General features: G+C 49.9%; 1 protein-coding gene across 1 annotated transcript; it reads left to right on the forward strand.

The window, feature by feature from the left end:
- The first annotated feature begins 1809 nt into the window (after positions 1–1809).
- Positions 1810–17070, forward strand: LOC309827304 (ATP-binding cassette sub-family F member 2). The gene is made up of 15 exons (XM_082661885.1): positions 1810–1887; positions 2546–2747; positions 8095–8307; positions 8790–8972; positions 9057–9228; positions 10291–10386; positions 11349–11451; positions 12992–13087; positions 13255–13374; positions 13462–13551; positions 13923–14033; positions 14688–14750; positions 14957–15085; positions 15570–15773; positions 16455–17070. The coding sequence occupies exons 2-15, from the start codon at positions 2588–2590 to the stop codon at positions 16590–16592; spliced, it is 1878 nt and encodes a 625-aa protein (XP_082518011.1). The 5' UTR covers positions 1810–1887; positions 2546–2587; the 3' UTR covers positions 16593–17070.
- The last annotated feature ends 486 nt before the right edge of the window (positions 17071–17556 follow it).

Here is a 17556-nt window from a genome sequence, read left to right on the forward strand (position 1 = left end):
TGAGAGTTGTGAGTTAAGTTTTATTTGCGGCCTAATGAGGACTATAGCCTAGGAGCCTCTCAGATAGCTCTGAGAAAATGCTCTGAAGAGGTGGAGGACGTCAGTATATATATGATTTTACTGAAGGGGGGCTATTTGTAATCAAGCACACATTTTGGCAGGTTACTGCTAGTCACAAGGAGCAAATGCCTCCGTTAATGATTTTAGTGTTTTTCTAGATATGAGGAGTTGCAAGAAATTGGGCTCATAAAATCTTCTCCAGAAAATATCTGAAGGCCTGTTCTGCCAGTTTTTCCCAGAGCACAGAGTGCCTCATTCCTGATCTCGGCCCTGAACTCCTTTCAGGGTGTGTGGAAGGTCAGTGACTGCAGTGGCTAGTGACTTCATTATTCTAGAACCAGATGGTGAGCGACAATTTTTTGGCATTCTTAATTGTAAGCTCCGTGAGGGCCGGGAATGACTTACCACCACTGAAACTCTAGCATCTAGCTCTGAGTCGGACAGAGTAGGCACTTAATTCATGGAGGGTATTCTAGGAAAAGGCGTGCTCAAAGGCGTGTGGTGTAAAATGGCATGGCTTATTTCTGAAATGCAAGTAAGTAGAGCCTACTGGAGCATCAACTTTGAGGAGGAAAACTAGGTCTATGTGGGGGGGGGCATGGAGCGAGCTCACTTTAAAAAAAAATTTTTTTTAATTTATTTATTTAGGGTGCGCAGGGTCTTAGTTGCGCATGCGTATGGGATCTAGTTCCCCGACCAGAAGGCGAACCTGGGCCCCCTGCATTTGGAGAGCAGAGTCTTACCCACTGGACCACCAGGGAAGTCCCTGGGCTCACTTTTGTAAAGGGTCAGGGGGGGCTACTTTTGGAGGATGTGCTCAGAGGGAGTAACAGCTTCCTTTGCTTCCCTCCAGCCGTGTCACTGCCGGAGGCACTGCTGGTCAGAAGCCTGGTCAGAAGCCTGGAGAGGTATTTGAGACTCCACATTTGGTTTTTGCACTGTAGGCTATGAGAAGTCTGTGATGGATTTTAAACAGTGAAAAGTTAACGGGCAAGGAAAAGTAACGGGCAAGATCGCGTTGGTAAATGACGATAAAGCTAAATTCAGAAAAGAGGTCTTGTTTTTTACTTCAGGGCTCTTCCCATCAAACTTACATGGCTTGGATGGAAACCTAACAATTCTGGAGTGGGTTGGCTGAGCAGCCACGGTTCAGGAACAACGTTCCGCACCTTCTAAAGTTTGGTTAACACTGGACCAGCCTCTAAAACCTCAGTTTCATGGAACGAGGACACCTTTCTTTCATGAAGGAATTCTGTTCTTCGCATCATCTTCGTAGTCTTCCCGTCTTCCCGTGAGCGTCTTCCCGTCCCTCTCACCAGCCGGCTCACGCTTCCTCCTCCTCCCTCCTCTTCGTTCCCCCATTGTTTCGACCCATTCCTGCCTGATGCCTGCCGGGAAGTGTAGTCGCTCGCCCTGCTGTCTGAGCTGGTTGGGCGGCCCTATAAACCCCGTATCTCCGCATAATTCCTCAGCTATTCCCGGGGTAGGGTAGCCTGGGAGGTCCAGCCGCTTATCCGAGGAGCCAGCTGGGATTTGCAGTTTCCAGTTCCCGCAGCAAGCCGCTGGCAGAAGGCTCTTGGACTCCAATCTCCCCAGCCTCGCGCATCCTGATGACGTCGCGCCGGCCCGCGAGGCCCCTGGAATCCGCGGTAGTTCTCGAGGAGGGTCTCAGGCTCGGCAGCCACGGCTGGAGGACGACACTTCCCAGGAGTCTACGCGGCGGCGCGACGAGAGCCGCGCGAGGCCGTGATTGGGTAGTGAGCCGGCCGCACGCGGAGGAGCTCAAGGAGCTGCTCTGTTGCGACAGAGGCCGAGCGGCGAGGCCCAGTGAGTTGGGGGAAGGGGCGCTGGGGGGGAGGGTGTTGGCCGGTGAGGGGGAGGGGGGACGAGAAGAGGGAGGAAGGACCGGGCTGGGATGGAGGCGGCTGCGCGGGAGAAGAAGGGGCCAAGGGAGAGACGGTGACGGGCGGGGGCTGGGGAGGTTCGCGGGTTGGCGAGTGAGGAGACCCCGAGGGGACTCACGGGGCGGGGGGGCACGAGGGCTCCCCGGGAAGAAGCTGGACCCGGCGGCCAGCTGGTGTGGAGGGGGACGACGGGGAGGAGGCCGGAGGCAAACAGGAGGAGGAAGCCCGGGAAAGTGAGGCGGCCGGCTGGAGCGTGGAGCGCCAAGTTGTGGGGAAACTGGAGACCGGGACCTGTGCCGAGGGGCCGAACCCGGGCCCTAACTGGAGGCCCCGAAAGGAGGAGCATTTCCAGAGTGAGGCAGTCCGTGGGGATTGGTGGACAAAGCCCGAGGGAAGAGCTGTTGAGATTAGAAGAGCGGCCGAGGATCAGAATTGGCTTGAGAGATCCTGACAGAGTTGGGAGCGACTAGTCTGGGACGGAGCTGGGATCACAGGCTCGCTAGGCAGTTCCTGAGAGGGATGGAGCCAGGCCCAGGCATTCTGCGGAAGTTTAGAACCTGGGGGTGTTTGCCTTCCTTCAGGCTTCCTGAAAGAACAGTAACGTGCCCTTGTGGTTCATCACCATGCCTTCCGACCTGGCCAAGAAGAAGGCGGCCAAAAAGAAGGAAGCTGCCAAAGCACGACAGCGGCCCAGAAAAGGCCATGAAGAAAACGGAGATGCTGTCACAGAGCCACAGGTGGCAGAGGAGAAAAATGAGGAGGCCAATGGCCAAGACACCACAGGTGAATTGAGGGAGAGGTGGGTCCCTGGGATGGTTGCTCGGACGTAAAGGACGCCCCGGCTGGAGTCACAGTCCGGATGCTGGGGGCGCTGGAGAGTATATCTGGGGCCATGAAACTTTTCATGATGAACCAAACCAGTAGAGTTGGCGCTTGATCAAGGAAACTGAACACAGAGTTCTCACATACTCAGTGGCAAGCAAATATGGGAGTGGTTGTGCTGCCTTGCTGCTCTGTCTTCTAGACTTGGAGAAGAAGGTCAGTTCCCTGCCCCTTTCTTAATTTCCATTTCTACACATGAAGGTCAGTGTGCCAGGCTCCTCACCACATAATACCCTTGTCCTCCCAGCGGTAGTGGCTGTACCGACAAGACGGAAACACATGAGTTGTTTTATGGGTTTTTTCTGGGAGAGAGATGCCTTTCTGTTACGAGCACTTCTCAAGTGTTAGACACTGTGCTGGAAACTCAGGCACTATAAGAGCGCCTTGCTGTCTGATATCTTGCAGTCTAGATGGGGAAACAGGGCAGTGTGTGATAAAGAATATCCCAGGCCCTTGGCAGTCTATCCCAGCCTTCCTCCTTGCACCCCTGAAGACACTCTAAACAGGTCGTCTCCATCGACTATTGTTGTCCCTTGAATAGTCACCACATTTGTCCATTTACACACTGAGGTTCTAATACCACAATTTTTGTACTAGCTACATTTGACATTTCTCTCAGGGCCCAGCTCAGGATGGTAACATCTTTCCCAATCAAACCTGACCTCAATAATATTGCCATTCACTATATCCCTGTACTATCTATAGTGTTCCTTTTTTTTTTTTCGGCCGAGCTGCACGGTATGTAGGATCCTAGTTCCCCAACCAGGGGATGGAACCCACACCCCCTGCGGTGGAAGCGTGGAGTCCCAACCACTGCACCGCCAGGGAAGTCCCAGTGTTACCTTTTTATGTTGTGCCTTCTGTTTCTTCGTCTAAATTGCTTGATCTTTGAGTGCAGAGACCATGTCTTGTGTAATATATCTTTTTTGCCTGATCAGCCTTGCAGATAGAGATACTAGGTAAATGTTTGAAGAGGAGAGGAGAATTACTAATGCAAGTTACAACAGACAGATAGGAATTCAGAAAAGGGAGAGTTAAAAATGATTGAGAGCAGAGAGTTGAATGGTAGGAATTGTCTCCAAAATAAGAATTATGAGAGAAAGCTAGTGCAGTAAAGTCAGGCCATGGGGAAGTTTTCTTCCTGGCCAGAGTGGTGGAGGAATGGGAAGTGAAGAATGATAGGAGTGAACGAGCAGGCTGAATTGTGATCTGTAAAGTAGACAGGGTTCCCCCTAGGTCCTCAGGAACAATGGTCAAGAAGTATCTATCATCAGCTCTGTAGGTACTTTCTGGATGGATTGGAAAAATAGAAAACTGAATCCCACTCTGAGACTATTGTCCACTGTTCCCATTACAAATTTCTTCTTCACCTTTCTCCTTAGGAAACCAGAATTTCTCAGGGGGAACCCAGCTATAGTAATAAGGGAGCTTTGGTTTTCACCCTGCTTCCTCAGGGAGCTACTCTTCTGAAATATGAAATCTGGTTTTCTTTCCAGCTCTCTCAAAACTTTTCTTATTACCAGGGACCCAGGGTCATTTCTGCTTTCATAATTAATGGGTCATCTGTTCCTTCTCCCAAGACTGGGTCCTCTCTCTTCTCTGAGTTTGGAATTACTTAATGCTGCAGGTCACTGTTCTCCAGCCTTTACCTGTTACCATTGCCACATGGCCTTCTTTAGGTAGTGAGGTACGGAAAGATTAAGATAAATATCAAAGAAAGCGACTTCTGGCAGACAGTTCAACCTTCTTTAGAAAGTGAGACTCTTCAAGACAGGAACTAGAGTTCAGCTGGTCCCCTTGTTTGGGGAATGAAAGAAAGGGGCTGCTTGTGAAATCTGCAGTATTCTCTCTGATGAAGTTTATTCCAGAATCCCTTCTGCATTTATTCAGTGCCATTCACTTACTTTTTGAGTCTGTTTTGTGGGATGCTGTAGGCTAGGACAGTGAGGTCTAAGTCTTACTTTTTTTTTTCTGCAGTACGTGGGCCTCTCACCGCTGTGGCCTCTCCCGTTGCGGAGCACAGGCTCCGGACGCGCAGGCCCAGCGGCCATGGCTCACGGGCCCAGCCGCTCCGCGGCATGTGGGATCTTCCCGGACCGGGGCACAAACCCGCGTCCCCTGCATCGGCAGGCGGACTCTCAACCACTGCGCCACCAGGGAAGCCCCATCTAAGTCTTACTTTTAAAGCTCAGGAGATGACTTAGGTCATAGATGCTGTAAAATGGAAGAGATCGAGAGAAAATGGTATACAGTAGAGCCTTGGTATCTGCTGGTGATTGGTCCCAGGACCCCTGTGAATACCAAAATCCACAGAAACTCAGGTCCCTTACAGAGAATGGTGTATGTAGTATCTGCATATAACCTAGCACATCTCTAGATTACTTGTAATACCTAATACATTGTAAATGCTATGAAATAATGGCCAGTGTGTGGCAAATTTTGGAACTTTCTGGAACTCTTTTTTTTAATCCTCAGTTGGTTGAATTTGTGGACGCAGAACTGTGGATGTAGAGGGTTGGCTGTATAGCTTTCCCTTAATTTTGATCTTCTTGTCCGAGCAGAGATATAGACCAAGGACTGGCAAACTGTTTCTGTAAAGATCCAGATAGTAAATATTTATAGCTTTGTGGTCCATATGGTCTCTGATACAGCTGTTCAACTTCGCCATTGTAGTGGAAAGCAGCTAGTAGACAATATGTAAATGATGTGTGTAGCTATGTCCCAATAAAACTTTATTTACAGAAACAGGCAGTTTGCCAAATCTGGCCAGCCTCTTTTTAAGCCACCCCCCCCCAGGCTAAGAATGGTTTACATTTTTTAAGTGGTTACGTTTCAAATGGTAATGTGTATACCTACATAATAGTTTTGATTTTTGCCACTTGGGCTGTAAACCCTAAAATATTTACCATCTGGCCCTTTAAGAAAAAGTTTATGAACTCCTGATCTAGAGCATCAACTTCTCCCTGTACATCTTCTCAACATCTAGAACAGGGATTGGCACAAAGCAGGGCTGTGGGAAGCCTGGTAACTCAACTGTGTAGAAAAGAGACTTTTTAAATTCCTCTTATCAGTCAAAACAAAAAATTTGTCCTCCATTTGAAAGTACAGGCATACCTTGGAGATATTGTGGGTTCAGTTCCAGACCACCATAATAAAGTAAATATCAATATTGTGGTATCAGTAAAGTGAGTCACATGAATTTGGGGGTTTTCCAGTGCATATAAAAGTTATATTTACGCTATACTGTAGTTTAGTAAGTATGCAATAGCATTATGTCTAAAAAAAACAATGTATGGGGACTTCCCTGACGGTCCAGAGGTTAGGACTCTGCGCGTTCACTGCTGAGAGCCCAGGTTCAGTCTCTGGTTGGGGAACTAAGATCCTGCAAGCCATGTGGTGCGGCCAAATAAATAAAACAAAACAATGTACGTACCTTAATTTAAAAATACCTTATTGCTAAAAAAATGTTGGCCATCATCTAAGCCTTCAGTGAGTCGTAGTAGTAATATCAAAGATCACAGATCACTGTAACAAATGTAATAATAATGAAAAAGTTTGAAATCGTGACACAGAGACAGGATGTGAGCAGATGCTGTTGGAAAAATGGTGCTGATAGACTTGCTTGACGTAGGGTTTCCACACACCTTCAGTTTGTAAAAATTGCAATATCTGTGAAGCACAATAAAGCAAAGTGCAATAAAATGAGGTAGGCCCGCATTCATCAAGCAGTTACGTATAACACACTGTACTGGAAGCTGAGGTAGACATAGAATGACTGCCAGCTGTCTGGCAGGACAGTCCCTGCCCTTGGTTCTGACTTCTTGCAGGCAGAGCAGGTTCAGCAGCAGGGTGGGTATAGCACCAGCAGTGGTAATCTCCCGACAGGATGGGGTATTCGGAGAGTGACCTAAGACTAACCATTACCCTCTTGAAGTTGCTTTCCCCACGCCTGCCTGTCTGAGGACGGCACCGAGCTCTCTTCCCCCTTCTACTCCATCTTTACTCTTGCTAAGGACAAGCACATGGGCTTTCTTATTTCAGGTGTTCTACTGTAAGGTTACCATGGGAAAACGGGTAAGGGTAACAAAGACTATAAAATTAGAAGATTGTCACGGTAGCGGATCCTCGTGTAGTTTTTGACTCCTTCCTGAAAAGGTTAATAGATCACCTTACTCTCTTTTGGAAGAAGCTTACCAAGACTCCCTCTACCCCCATTTCTGTCCCACTTGCAATAATACTTTGTGGGAGCTTGTCCTTTACGGAGAGGTAGTATAGTGAGATAGTTAAGGTCATGGCTTTGGGGTCAGACAAAGCCTGGTTCAAACTCTGGGTCACTAGCCTTTTTGACCTTGGCTATATTATTTAACCTCTTCATCTATAAAAGGAGGGTCCTAAGTGTTATCCTATAAGGGTTATGGGGATTAAATTAGATGGGGAATGATAATGTAGTACAGTCCCAGGCACAGAGTAAACTCAACAGCTATTAGCCAGTTAACGTTAGCCATATATTAATAGTTCTTCCCAGCCTGAAAATGTAGTCATGCCTGCAAAGCTACAAAGGCAGAACAGCTAGTCTCTTGTCTCATGGTCAGTTTGCGTCTCTGAAACCCTCCAGACTTGGAACTTCTGGTTTTCCCAGCCTTGGCTCTGCCTGCCATTGATCCCTCTGTGCATTTTCTCATACTGGTCCCTTTTGGGCAGCATAGCGTCTTGGAAGCGCCATCTGGAAGCTCTAGGTCGTGGAGTAGGAGCATTGCACCTCTATAGCATCTGCTTTATTTTGGGCATTGGGACTAATTCTTTAACACATACTCATGGAGGACAGTTTGGAGTTCTAGCCATTCCTACCATGCATTATATCATCTTAGAACAAGGAAAGTTAGAATTAAAAGGACAAGTTACAAAGTAAAAAATGTCCATGGAAGCAGGATACCAGGGCAGATCTGTATGCAGTGTACACCCTGTTTAAAGCTTGTGAAACATCTGAGTCATCTCAACCTGATCTTGAGCCCAGGTCCTTCAGGGCATGCCTTTTTCAGCCTTTGGATCTTTGTATGGTAATATTTGGTAACTTAAGGAAGGGCAAAAGCCACAAATGGCCAGACAGTGGCCTGAACCCTGGACCCTCAGATTAAAAGTCTGATGCTCTACTGACTGAGCCATCCAGATGCCCTAAGACATGCCTTTTTGTATAAGAGCCAGTCTGTCTTACAGCCCTCTTCCCAAACTGCTTTGTTTCTGTCCCCAGAAGTGGACTTGCTGACCAAGGAGCTGGAGGACTTTGAGATGAGGAAAGCTGCTGCTCGAGCTGTCACGGGCGTGCTCGCCTCCCACCCCAACAGCACCGATGCCCACGTCATCAACCTCTCCCTCACCTTCCATGGCCAAGAGCTGCTCAGTGACACCAAACTGGAGTTAAACTCAGGCCGTCGTTACGGCCTCATTGGCTTAAATGGAATTGGTGAGGCCCTTGGAAAGTGAGGCGGGAGGTATCTCTCCTTGGCTCATATGTCACTCAGCAAGTATTTACTTAGCACAGCTATTACAAAGCAAGGAGTTTATAGTATGGGTGGGAGACCAGGTATGCCCAGGGAAGAGGAACTAGCAATACAGAGCAGTCGTGTGATAAGCACCACGTGAGTAGTTGTAGACAGTAGGTGCCGGAGAAGAGGATGGGAGGGGCGGGAGTAGCGGTGCGTGAGGCGGCTGTAGATGAACAGACCTCACAGAGGAGGGCTGGGACAAGGACTGGAGGGAAGGTGTCCCGAGGATGCGGGCAGGGATGGGGGAGTCATAGGATTTGAATGAATGAAAGGAAGGCAAGTACGCAAACGATGATGAGGTCGTGGTTTGGCTGGAGTGGAGGGGCTGATGTAGGAGAACGACAGGCAGAACTGTGCTGAGCGTCCCCTTCTCTTCCTGTGCTTTGCCTGCCCCTCCCAGGGAAGTCCATGCTGCTGTCTGCTATTGGGAAACGCGAAGTGCCCATCCCTGAGCACATTGACATCTACCATCTGACTCGGGAGATGCCCCCTAGTGACAAGACGCCCCTGCAGTGCGTGATGGAGGTCGACACAGAGCGGGCCATGCTGGAGAGGGAGGCTGAACGGCTGGCTCACGAGGATGGTAGGGCTCCAGACCCAGGGCCCTGGGGGTGGGCTTCCTCCCGGGCAAGGCCCAGGAGCCTCACGGGCCTTGCACTGTCCGCAGCGGAGTGTGAGAAGCTCTTAGAGCTCTATGAGCGACTGGAGGAGCTGGACGCTGACAAGGCGGAGATGAGAGCCTCACGGATCTTGCACGGACTGGGTTTCACACCTGCCATGCAACGCAAGAAGCTAAAAGACTTCAGTGGGGGCTGGAGGATGAGGGTTGCCCTCGCCAGGTGAGTCTCTCCCTCCTCGACCCTTTGTAGCACCCCATCTCTCTCAGCGTTTAGAACAGGGTTCTAAACCAGTGGAACCGTTTAGAACAGGGTTGATGGTCAGTAAGTGCCAAATATTGACAGTGTGGAGGGGCGGGGGTGCTATACCTGAGCTAAGGAGTGCGCTTCCTGACTGAAATGGTCATTGCTGGACTTCCTGCACAGGGTTTAGGAATCTGGGACCAGCCCTAGGTGAATGGTAGAATAGGTCTGTTTCTTTCTTTCCTCTTGACTCCTCTACCACCGTTGTTTGTGCTTCAGTCCTTCTAATTCTTGCTGTTTAAAGATAAAATGTTAGACAGCTGTTAGGATATCTGTCCTTCTTACCCTCTTGTGACCTGGACCCAAAATGAGTATCTGTAGATCATCATTCCCCCACCAAGCCCCCAGAAAGTCCCCAGTTAAAGAGGTGGTTGCTTACCCAACCAGTGTCTGCCAAGGGCATTGGTGAGGCTTGATAACTGCTTTAGCAAAGCTGCTTTGTGCCTTAGCACGTGAGAGCCGTGGTTTCACGTGCCAGCAAGGATTAGCTGCCTCACATTCACCTGGGGAGCTTTTAAAACTACAGATTTCCTAGCCTTTTCTGTCTGTGCTGGAGTCAGAATGCTGGAGGTGGATGTCCAGAAATCTTTCTAACAAGCGCTGCAGAGGTGGTGACCGCGTGCGGACCCAGCGCTCTCCCCTTGTTTCTCCTGTCTTGAGATGCCACCTCAGAAAAGAACATTCTTTGGCCTCCTTGCTGGAGTCTGGCAACCCCACCAGTTCGGTTTAACCTGAATACTTTGTAGTTCAGCATCTTCCCTCTGCTTTTCAGCTGTTTCCTGCCCTTTAACCCCCACTCTTCGTCTCTGGTTTCTCCTAGTTCTCACCTTTCCCCTGAGGTCTAGAGCCTAGGTCTAGAGCCTAGAGTTGATTTCAGGACTCCGTGCAGGCCTGACCAGAACTGCAGGTAGCAGGCAGGCTGTCCCTTCCTGCGTAGCACCCATCACACTGAAGTGGCTCTGTCTCCTTCCTGTTCTTCAGAGCCCTCTTCATCCGGCCCTTCATGCTACTCCTGGACGAGCCCACCAACCACCTGGACCTCGACGCTTGTGTGTGGTTGGAAGAAGAGCTAAAGACGTAAGGGGGCGGGGCTGGGGTGGAAGTGGGCGGGTCCTGGAGGGGGAGTTGAGCAGAGTCCCAGGGAGATGGATGCCCAGGACCCACAGTGATATTAGAGCAGTGAGAAGTGGACTGAAGTGGGGCCAGAGTGAAGGCCGGATTGAGAAGGTGGTAAGCATCTTTAGGGCAGGCCTTTTTGTTTTTGTTTAGTCTGAAATATGTGGATTGGTTTGTTTGTTTTACTTTTTTTGGTTTTTCCCATTATTTAAAATACAATGTCTTTATTAAAGACAATATTTTTTCTTAACTGTATTTATATATATATATCATATAAACGGGGATTCCCATCTAAGATCATGATGCAGTGACAAAGAGAAAAATAGCACATATAGCAGTGGTCCTATGGCTGGAGAGCCAGATAACCTGGCATACTGCCCCAGTTCTGGAATAAGGCTTTCCATGGTCTCTGCAATGACTTGGCACCTTCTTTAAAAAGCCGAGCTGGTGATTTTTACTGTGCCTATTCCAGTTCTTCCCACCCGTGATTTTAGATGCGTTTATGGGTGCCTGTGTGCATACACTTTTGATTTTACCATCACTGTTACTGCCATTCTTTTGAAAATTAGAACAGGCTGCTCTCGCCTTCTGAGATGGCCCACACTCTTGTCTGTGGAGTGTGTTTCTCTCTAAATAAATCCACTTCTTACCTATCAAGAAAAAAGAAAAGGAAAATTAGAACAAAAGTCTGAGGAAACTCAGACTGTCTCACCATACTTTGAAAGGCATCAAAGTGTTCTTACGGGTCGATTGTGCACTGGTGGCTTAGGTGCTAAGAACTGGGAATTGGAGAATAAATCTAAAGGATGCCTAGGCGTAAGGATGGGAGAGGATGAAGGTTTTCTGGGCCTGACATTCAGCCCACCTGTTGTGAACCATCTACCGTTCTGAGCGCCCCCCTGACTGGTTCTCTGGCTTTGCAGTTTTAAGCGCATCTTGGTCCTCGTCTCCCATTCCCAGGACTTTCTGAATGGTGTCTGTACCAACATCATTCACATGCACAACAAGAAACTGAAGTATTATACGGTGAGTGGGCCCCAGCTTCTCCACAGTAACCTCTGTGCTTACCAATTCCCTGAAGTTCTCCTTTAAAACAAAATAGACTTAGCAGTCCTTTTCTACCTGTTGCTATAAAAAGACGTGGACAGGGAGTTCTGCACCCTGTTTATTTTGGTCCCAAAGTAATTGCTTTCAGGCCATAGGCCACGGATTGGCAGCGTGTGCATATGGTGTATGTTTGCCTTATGCAAAGAGGTTGACTTTCGTGGTGCCCAGGCAGGCCTTGCTGCTCTCTGCCTTCTGCAGTGGCAGCCAGCACAGTACCCCTCCTTCTCTCCTTCCATGAAGAAGGGGAGCCAGGATCTCAACAGCCCACTTTTCTGCCTTGCCTTTACACTTTTTCTGTTTCAGAAAACATATCAAAAAATGAAAACCAGAAGTTCTCTTTATTCATGGTTGTACTCACCATGGGAGTATTAATAGGTTTCTTACATAGTCTTTCAGAAATTTCACATGTACTTGCAAGTAGCATTTGTAGAAAATTTCACGTATACTTATCACAGTTGTAATCTTAATCATTCTCTTCTGTAGGTTGCGTTTAAATTTTAATTTGTCTTGGACTGCTTTCCGTATGAGTATATATAAATCATGCTCATTTTTTCCAGTGACTGCATAGTATTTCATTGTGTGGCTATTGTGTAAGTCATTTGTCAGACCCTTTTCGATGTATGTTTAGGTTGAGTCTAGTTTTTTGCAGATAGAAACCATGGCAGCCCATAGTGCAGGGTTTGCCAGGTCCTAAATCTGATGGGTCTGATGTCTTCCCACCTGGAGGAAGTTCTTGTAGTCTGCATGGGGGCTTCAGTCTCTAGGGATGGGGAGTAGAAAGAGGTGCTCTTGGAAGGCTGTGAGCCTCTAGATATCTGTTTGACAGTGGTTTTCAGGGCTATTGCCAACGCTGTGGGTGTCTTTATGGCCAACCTGAGGATTTGATCCGGAGCCCTGCTGTGGCTAAGCTAAGAATGAGAGGCACACAATTTAGAAGACCTCAGGTTCTAGATTAGGATATGCTTCTTTAATGCACTTCCTCTTTCCCTACTGCACAATCCTTTTTTTTTTTTTTTTAAAGTTATTTATTTATTTTTGGCTGCATTGGGTCTTCGTTGCTACGCGCGGGCTTTCTCTGGTTGGAGTGAGCAGGGGCCGCTCTTCGTTGCGGTGCACGGACTTCTTATTGCGGAGGCTTCTTTTGTTGCAGAGCACGGGCTCTAGACGCGTGAGCTTCAGTAGTTGTGGCTCATGGGCTCTAGAGCGCAGGCTCAGTAGTTGTGGCGCACAGGCTTAGTTGCTCCGCGACATGTGGGATCTTCCCGGAACAGGGCTCTAACCCGTGTTCCCTGCATTAGCAGGCAGATTCTTAACCACTGCGCCAGCAGGGAAGTCCCCTTACTGCACAGTCTTACAACCAGGGCCAAATGAGATGCCATGTCACATCCCCCTGAACCCTGAGTGAGAACCCAGGACCGAGGCTAAAGCTGCCCGTCTCGCCTGGTGCACTTTCCTGCAGGGTAATTATGATCAGTATGTGAAGACACGGCTGGAGCTGGAAGAGAACCAGATGAAGAGGTTTCACTGGGAACAGGATCAGATTGCACACATGAAGGTAGGGCGATCGTAGAGCCGAGTTCGCATTCTCCGGGCCAGTTGGGTGAGGGTGTGTGGGGATTGGGGGCTGCTAGAGAAGACGTTGTCAGCAGTTTTTACCGTGCAGTTAAGATGAGTTGTTTGGTGCCTGCCCGTACTCCTGGCCCGCTCTCTGGTCTCTTTCAGAACTACATCGCTAGGTTTGGTCATGGCAGTGCCAAGCTGGCCCGGCAGGCCCAGAGCAAGGAGAAGACGCTACAGAAAATGATGGCATCAGGACTGACAGAGAGGGTCGTGAGTGACAAGGTAGGTTGTGACTGGGTGGAATTAGGCGGCCTAAGGTGAGGTGGATGAGAAAGGACCTGACTTGATAAATGCCCTCTCTTTTTCTAGACACTGTCATTTTATTTCCCACCATGTGGCAAGATCCCTCCCCCCGTTATTATGGTGCAAAATGTCAGCTTCAAGTATACAAAAGATGGGGTGAGTACTTGGGTGTAGTTGGGAAGCTGGGGTGCATTTTCCAAGGTAAGTGTCAGCTGCTGAGAAGAGTCTCCTGTTCTTTGCTGAGCACGCCTGCTAACCCATGCGGTGCTGGGGAATTTTCAGGTGTGGCAGCCTGGGGCGCCTAATTGAGGGACTTAGAGTAGAAGCCCCCCCGCAAGTACTTGGAGGGAATACTGCTCAGCTGGGTTGGTGGGTGGAGGCAGTGGGTTGGGGTCTGCCGTGAGAGCTGCCGCCCTCCTCACTCCCACCTCCTCCAGCGGTGACTGGGGACTCAGCGGGGTGAGTCTGCCAGTCAGACTGATCAGCACCCTAGCCCCGTATCCCTTTCTCTCTCACACCCACCTCAGCCTTGCATCTACAACAATCTAGAATTTGGTATCGATCTCGACACACGAGTGGCTCTGGTGGGGCCCAATGGAGCAGGGAAGTCAACTCTTCTGAAGCTGCTAACTGGAGAGGTATGGTGCCACGCTGGGGCGTGGGACTTCCAGGATTGGATGCTGGTGCGTCTGCGGGAGAGGGAGGGGAGGCAGGGGCCACTGCTCTTAGAGGGCCTGAGCGAGCCGTCCTCTGGGGCGTGTGGTCTCACTGGGTAGTGCTGAAGTTTGGGGCAGTTTTCTCAGAGAAACCTGACGGGGGGAGTCTGTGTGTGTGAGAGCGTGGATGAGAGGGAGAACACATGCATGCTCTCGGCATCTTTCCGTGGTTTCATTCAGAGCAGTTAGAACACAGAAACGCCTGTGCGTTGAGAAGTATGCTCTTGCTGTATGTAGAAAACGTATGTCGGACCTGTACCCGAGCCCCTTGTTACACAGTCGGTGCGCCGTACAGTAATCCAGCGGCTACTCAGTAGATGGTGTGGCGTGTGTCTGTGCCTCCCTTGAAAGCACCTGTTTCAGTACCTTCCTAGGTATTTTTGGAGTGGCCAGAATAGCAGTTCGTGAGGTGGTGGCGTAGATTCAGTTCAGGAAGTTGTATGAGTCTCGTTCAGTGCGAACATGTGTTTGTTCCCCTCTCTGCCTATGTCTGCTTCTGACCGGGGTTCCTTTTCTGTGTGCTTATCTTTCCACTTTCTACTCTGTGTTGTTTTTTTTTTTTTTTTTTTTTTTTAGCTACTTCCCACAGACGGAATGATCCGAAAACACTCTCATGTCAAGATAGGGCGTTACCATCAGGTATAGTCCTGGCGGGGAGTGGGGAGCGGGGAGTTACCCAGGGTGTGGGAATGGGGCTGCATGTGACCAAGTCAGCTCCTAGTAGCCTCTGGAGTCTTGAACAGGTCCCTAGGTAGAGGTAGAGAGGTACTCGGCAGGAAACCCAGCAGGCTTCCTTTGGAAGTGGGACACCAGCCACATCTGGGTGGGTCCCTTTTTTCCTGTAGCATTTACAAGAGCAGCTGGACTTAGACCTCTCGCCTTTGGAGTACATGATGAAATGCTACCCAGAGATCAAGGAGAAGGAAGAAATGAGGAAGATCATTGGGCGATATGGTCTCACCGGGAAACAGCAGGTCAGTGGAGGGGGTGTGGGACGAACCCCAGGTAACTGGGAGGCTATGGCCGGATGGTCCGCCTTTCCTCTGCTCTGGGTTATTATGCATTGGAGCACTTAGGTCTCGGGGGAGGGGCGAGGATAGCGTGCCAGTCTTTGACGTGCCCTTGCCCCCCTGACTAGCAGGTTGAGCCATAGTGCTTAAAGGCAAGGGAAACTGAAACCTAGCACACAGGTTCCTGGATTCAGATCCCAACTGTGGGTCCCCTGGATTGCTCCATTTTATTAAGATTCTGTGTCAAGACAGGGCTTCAGGCTTCCAGATGTATCCCTTTTGGGTCTTGAGAGACAGGCAGCTATGCCACCGTCTTGCTGTGTGACCTTGGGTCTTCCTGAGCCCTGCTTTCCGTGAAACGGTGACGACAGAGGAGCCACGGGGAGAGGTGAGTTGCGATGTGTGGTGAGGGTGACACCAGCTTTTATAACTGGCCGGTTGCACGCAGGTGAGCCCGATCCGGAACCTGTCTGATGGGCAGAAGTGCCGAGTGTGTCTGGCCTGGCTGGCGTGGCAGAACCCTCACATGCTCTTCTTGGACGAGCCCACCAACCACCTGGATATCGAGACCATCGACGCCCTGGCAGACGCCATCAATGACTTTGAGGGTGGTATGATGCTGGTCAGCCATGATTTCAGACTCATTCAGCAGGTGAGGCTCCTGGCTGGGTGGGAGGCAGAGCAGAGGGCATCTCAGAGGCAGTTGGGTAGAGCACCGTCATAGCACGCGGAGGGCACATAATTCACGTTGACTGTATTTGGAAAGTGGGCTCAGGACATAGGGTGGACAGGGCCAGATCTTACGGTTCTTTGGGAAACTTAGAAAGCGTTAGTGGAAATACTTGAATTCTTCAGTAGCTATTTGGGGCTGTTAGCCTACTTGGCATTGTTGGCCAAAATGGGCAAGGGAGTTGGGTAGAGAACAGGGTGCTGCTTCTGTGGTTCCAAGATTCTTCAGCCTAGAAGTAGTATCATACTAGGGAGACTCTGGGTTAGACAGAGGGTTACTGCTAGTCATCAGTGACAAAGCTGCTGGTCGTTTCGCTGAAGCTTTCAGGAAGATGGGGTGGAGAAAAGGAAGCTGAGAGTGAAGCGTTCCTGCTAGGGAACTGGAAATAGGGGTGACACGGCAGGTCCTGGCTTGGAAGGCTCCAAAACCTGCTGGTTACGGTGCCCTTGGGTTAGGCCAGACCTAAGTAGCGAAACTGAGCTGGCTGTGGGCCTGCGCGGGGGGTTATGGGGTTTTCTTCCCAGAATCCCCTGGGGACAGTCTCCTGGGCAGGGATGGGAAGGATACTGGTCAGGATTATTAAGTCTAGGATTTGCTTTCTAGGTTGCACAAGAAATCTGGGTCTGTGAGAAGCAGACAATCACCAAGTGGCCTGGAGACATCCTGGCCTACAAGGAGCACCTCAAGTCCAAGCTAGTGGGCGAGGAGCCCCAGCTCACCAGGAGGACCCACAACGTGTGAGCCCTTGCCGGCCGGCCGGCTGGGCCAAGCCCCTGGGGCCACACTCCTGCATTGCTGCAATACTGCTCCCCAGCCCCTCCCCCACCTGCCTTAGCTGCACTCTGTGATCTTATCTACAGCTGGACAGTACCTGTCCGTCTTCTGTCCTTCCAGTTACTTTTGTCCATGTCTGGACTCGGCTGGCTGTTCCTGCCAGCTCCTTGCTGGTTCTGACCCTGATAGTGATGCAGCCAGAGGCATCTGAGTGTTAACCCAAGGGCCTGTGCCCTGGGTTGGCCTGTGAAAGAGCTTAGGATCCTCGTTTGCTGGGTTTGGGGATGTTGGAGGAATACCTCCCAGCCCACCACCCCCGTTCCTTTCTGCTTCTGGTTTGGAGCTCTGGACCAGGGCCTTAATCCTGGTCGGTTTTTAAATAATTATTTAATGGTGTAACTTTTAGACCTGTGTGACATCTACAAAGCGTCCAATAAAGAGAGAAGCAGCCATGGTCCCTGTCTTCCTTCATGGGTCTCTAGGCCCTTCTCCCACTCCTTGCTGCAGTGCCAACATTCACTTTCCCTCAGCACGAGCTAGGGCAGGAGTCGGTGGGCTGGATGCAGCCTGAGGACTAGCCCATAGGCACTGGAAGAACTCTCTTCCCTTCTGATCTGAAATTGTGCCTTTTCAGGGACTTCCCTGGTGGTCCAGTGGTTAGGACTCTGCACTTCCACTGCAGGGGGCACAGGTTCGATCCTAGGTTGGGGAACTAAGATCCTGCATGCCGTGTGGTGCGGCCAAAAGAAAAAGAAAGGTGAAATTGTGCCTTTTCTTAGGCCAATGGTTCACAAACATTAACATGCATCAGAATCACCTGTAAGTCTCGTTCAATCACAGATTGCTGGGCCTTGCCTCAGAGTTTCTGGTTCAGTAGGTCTGGGGTGAGACCAAGAATTAACAGTGCTAAGAAGTTCCCAAGTGATGCTGC

This window comes from Grampus griseus (assembly GCF_964374135.1).
Source record: "Grampus griseus genome assembly, chromosome: 9".
NCBI lineage: Eukaryota > Metazoa > Chordata > Mammalia > Artiodactyla > Delphinidae > Grampus > Grampus griseus.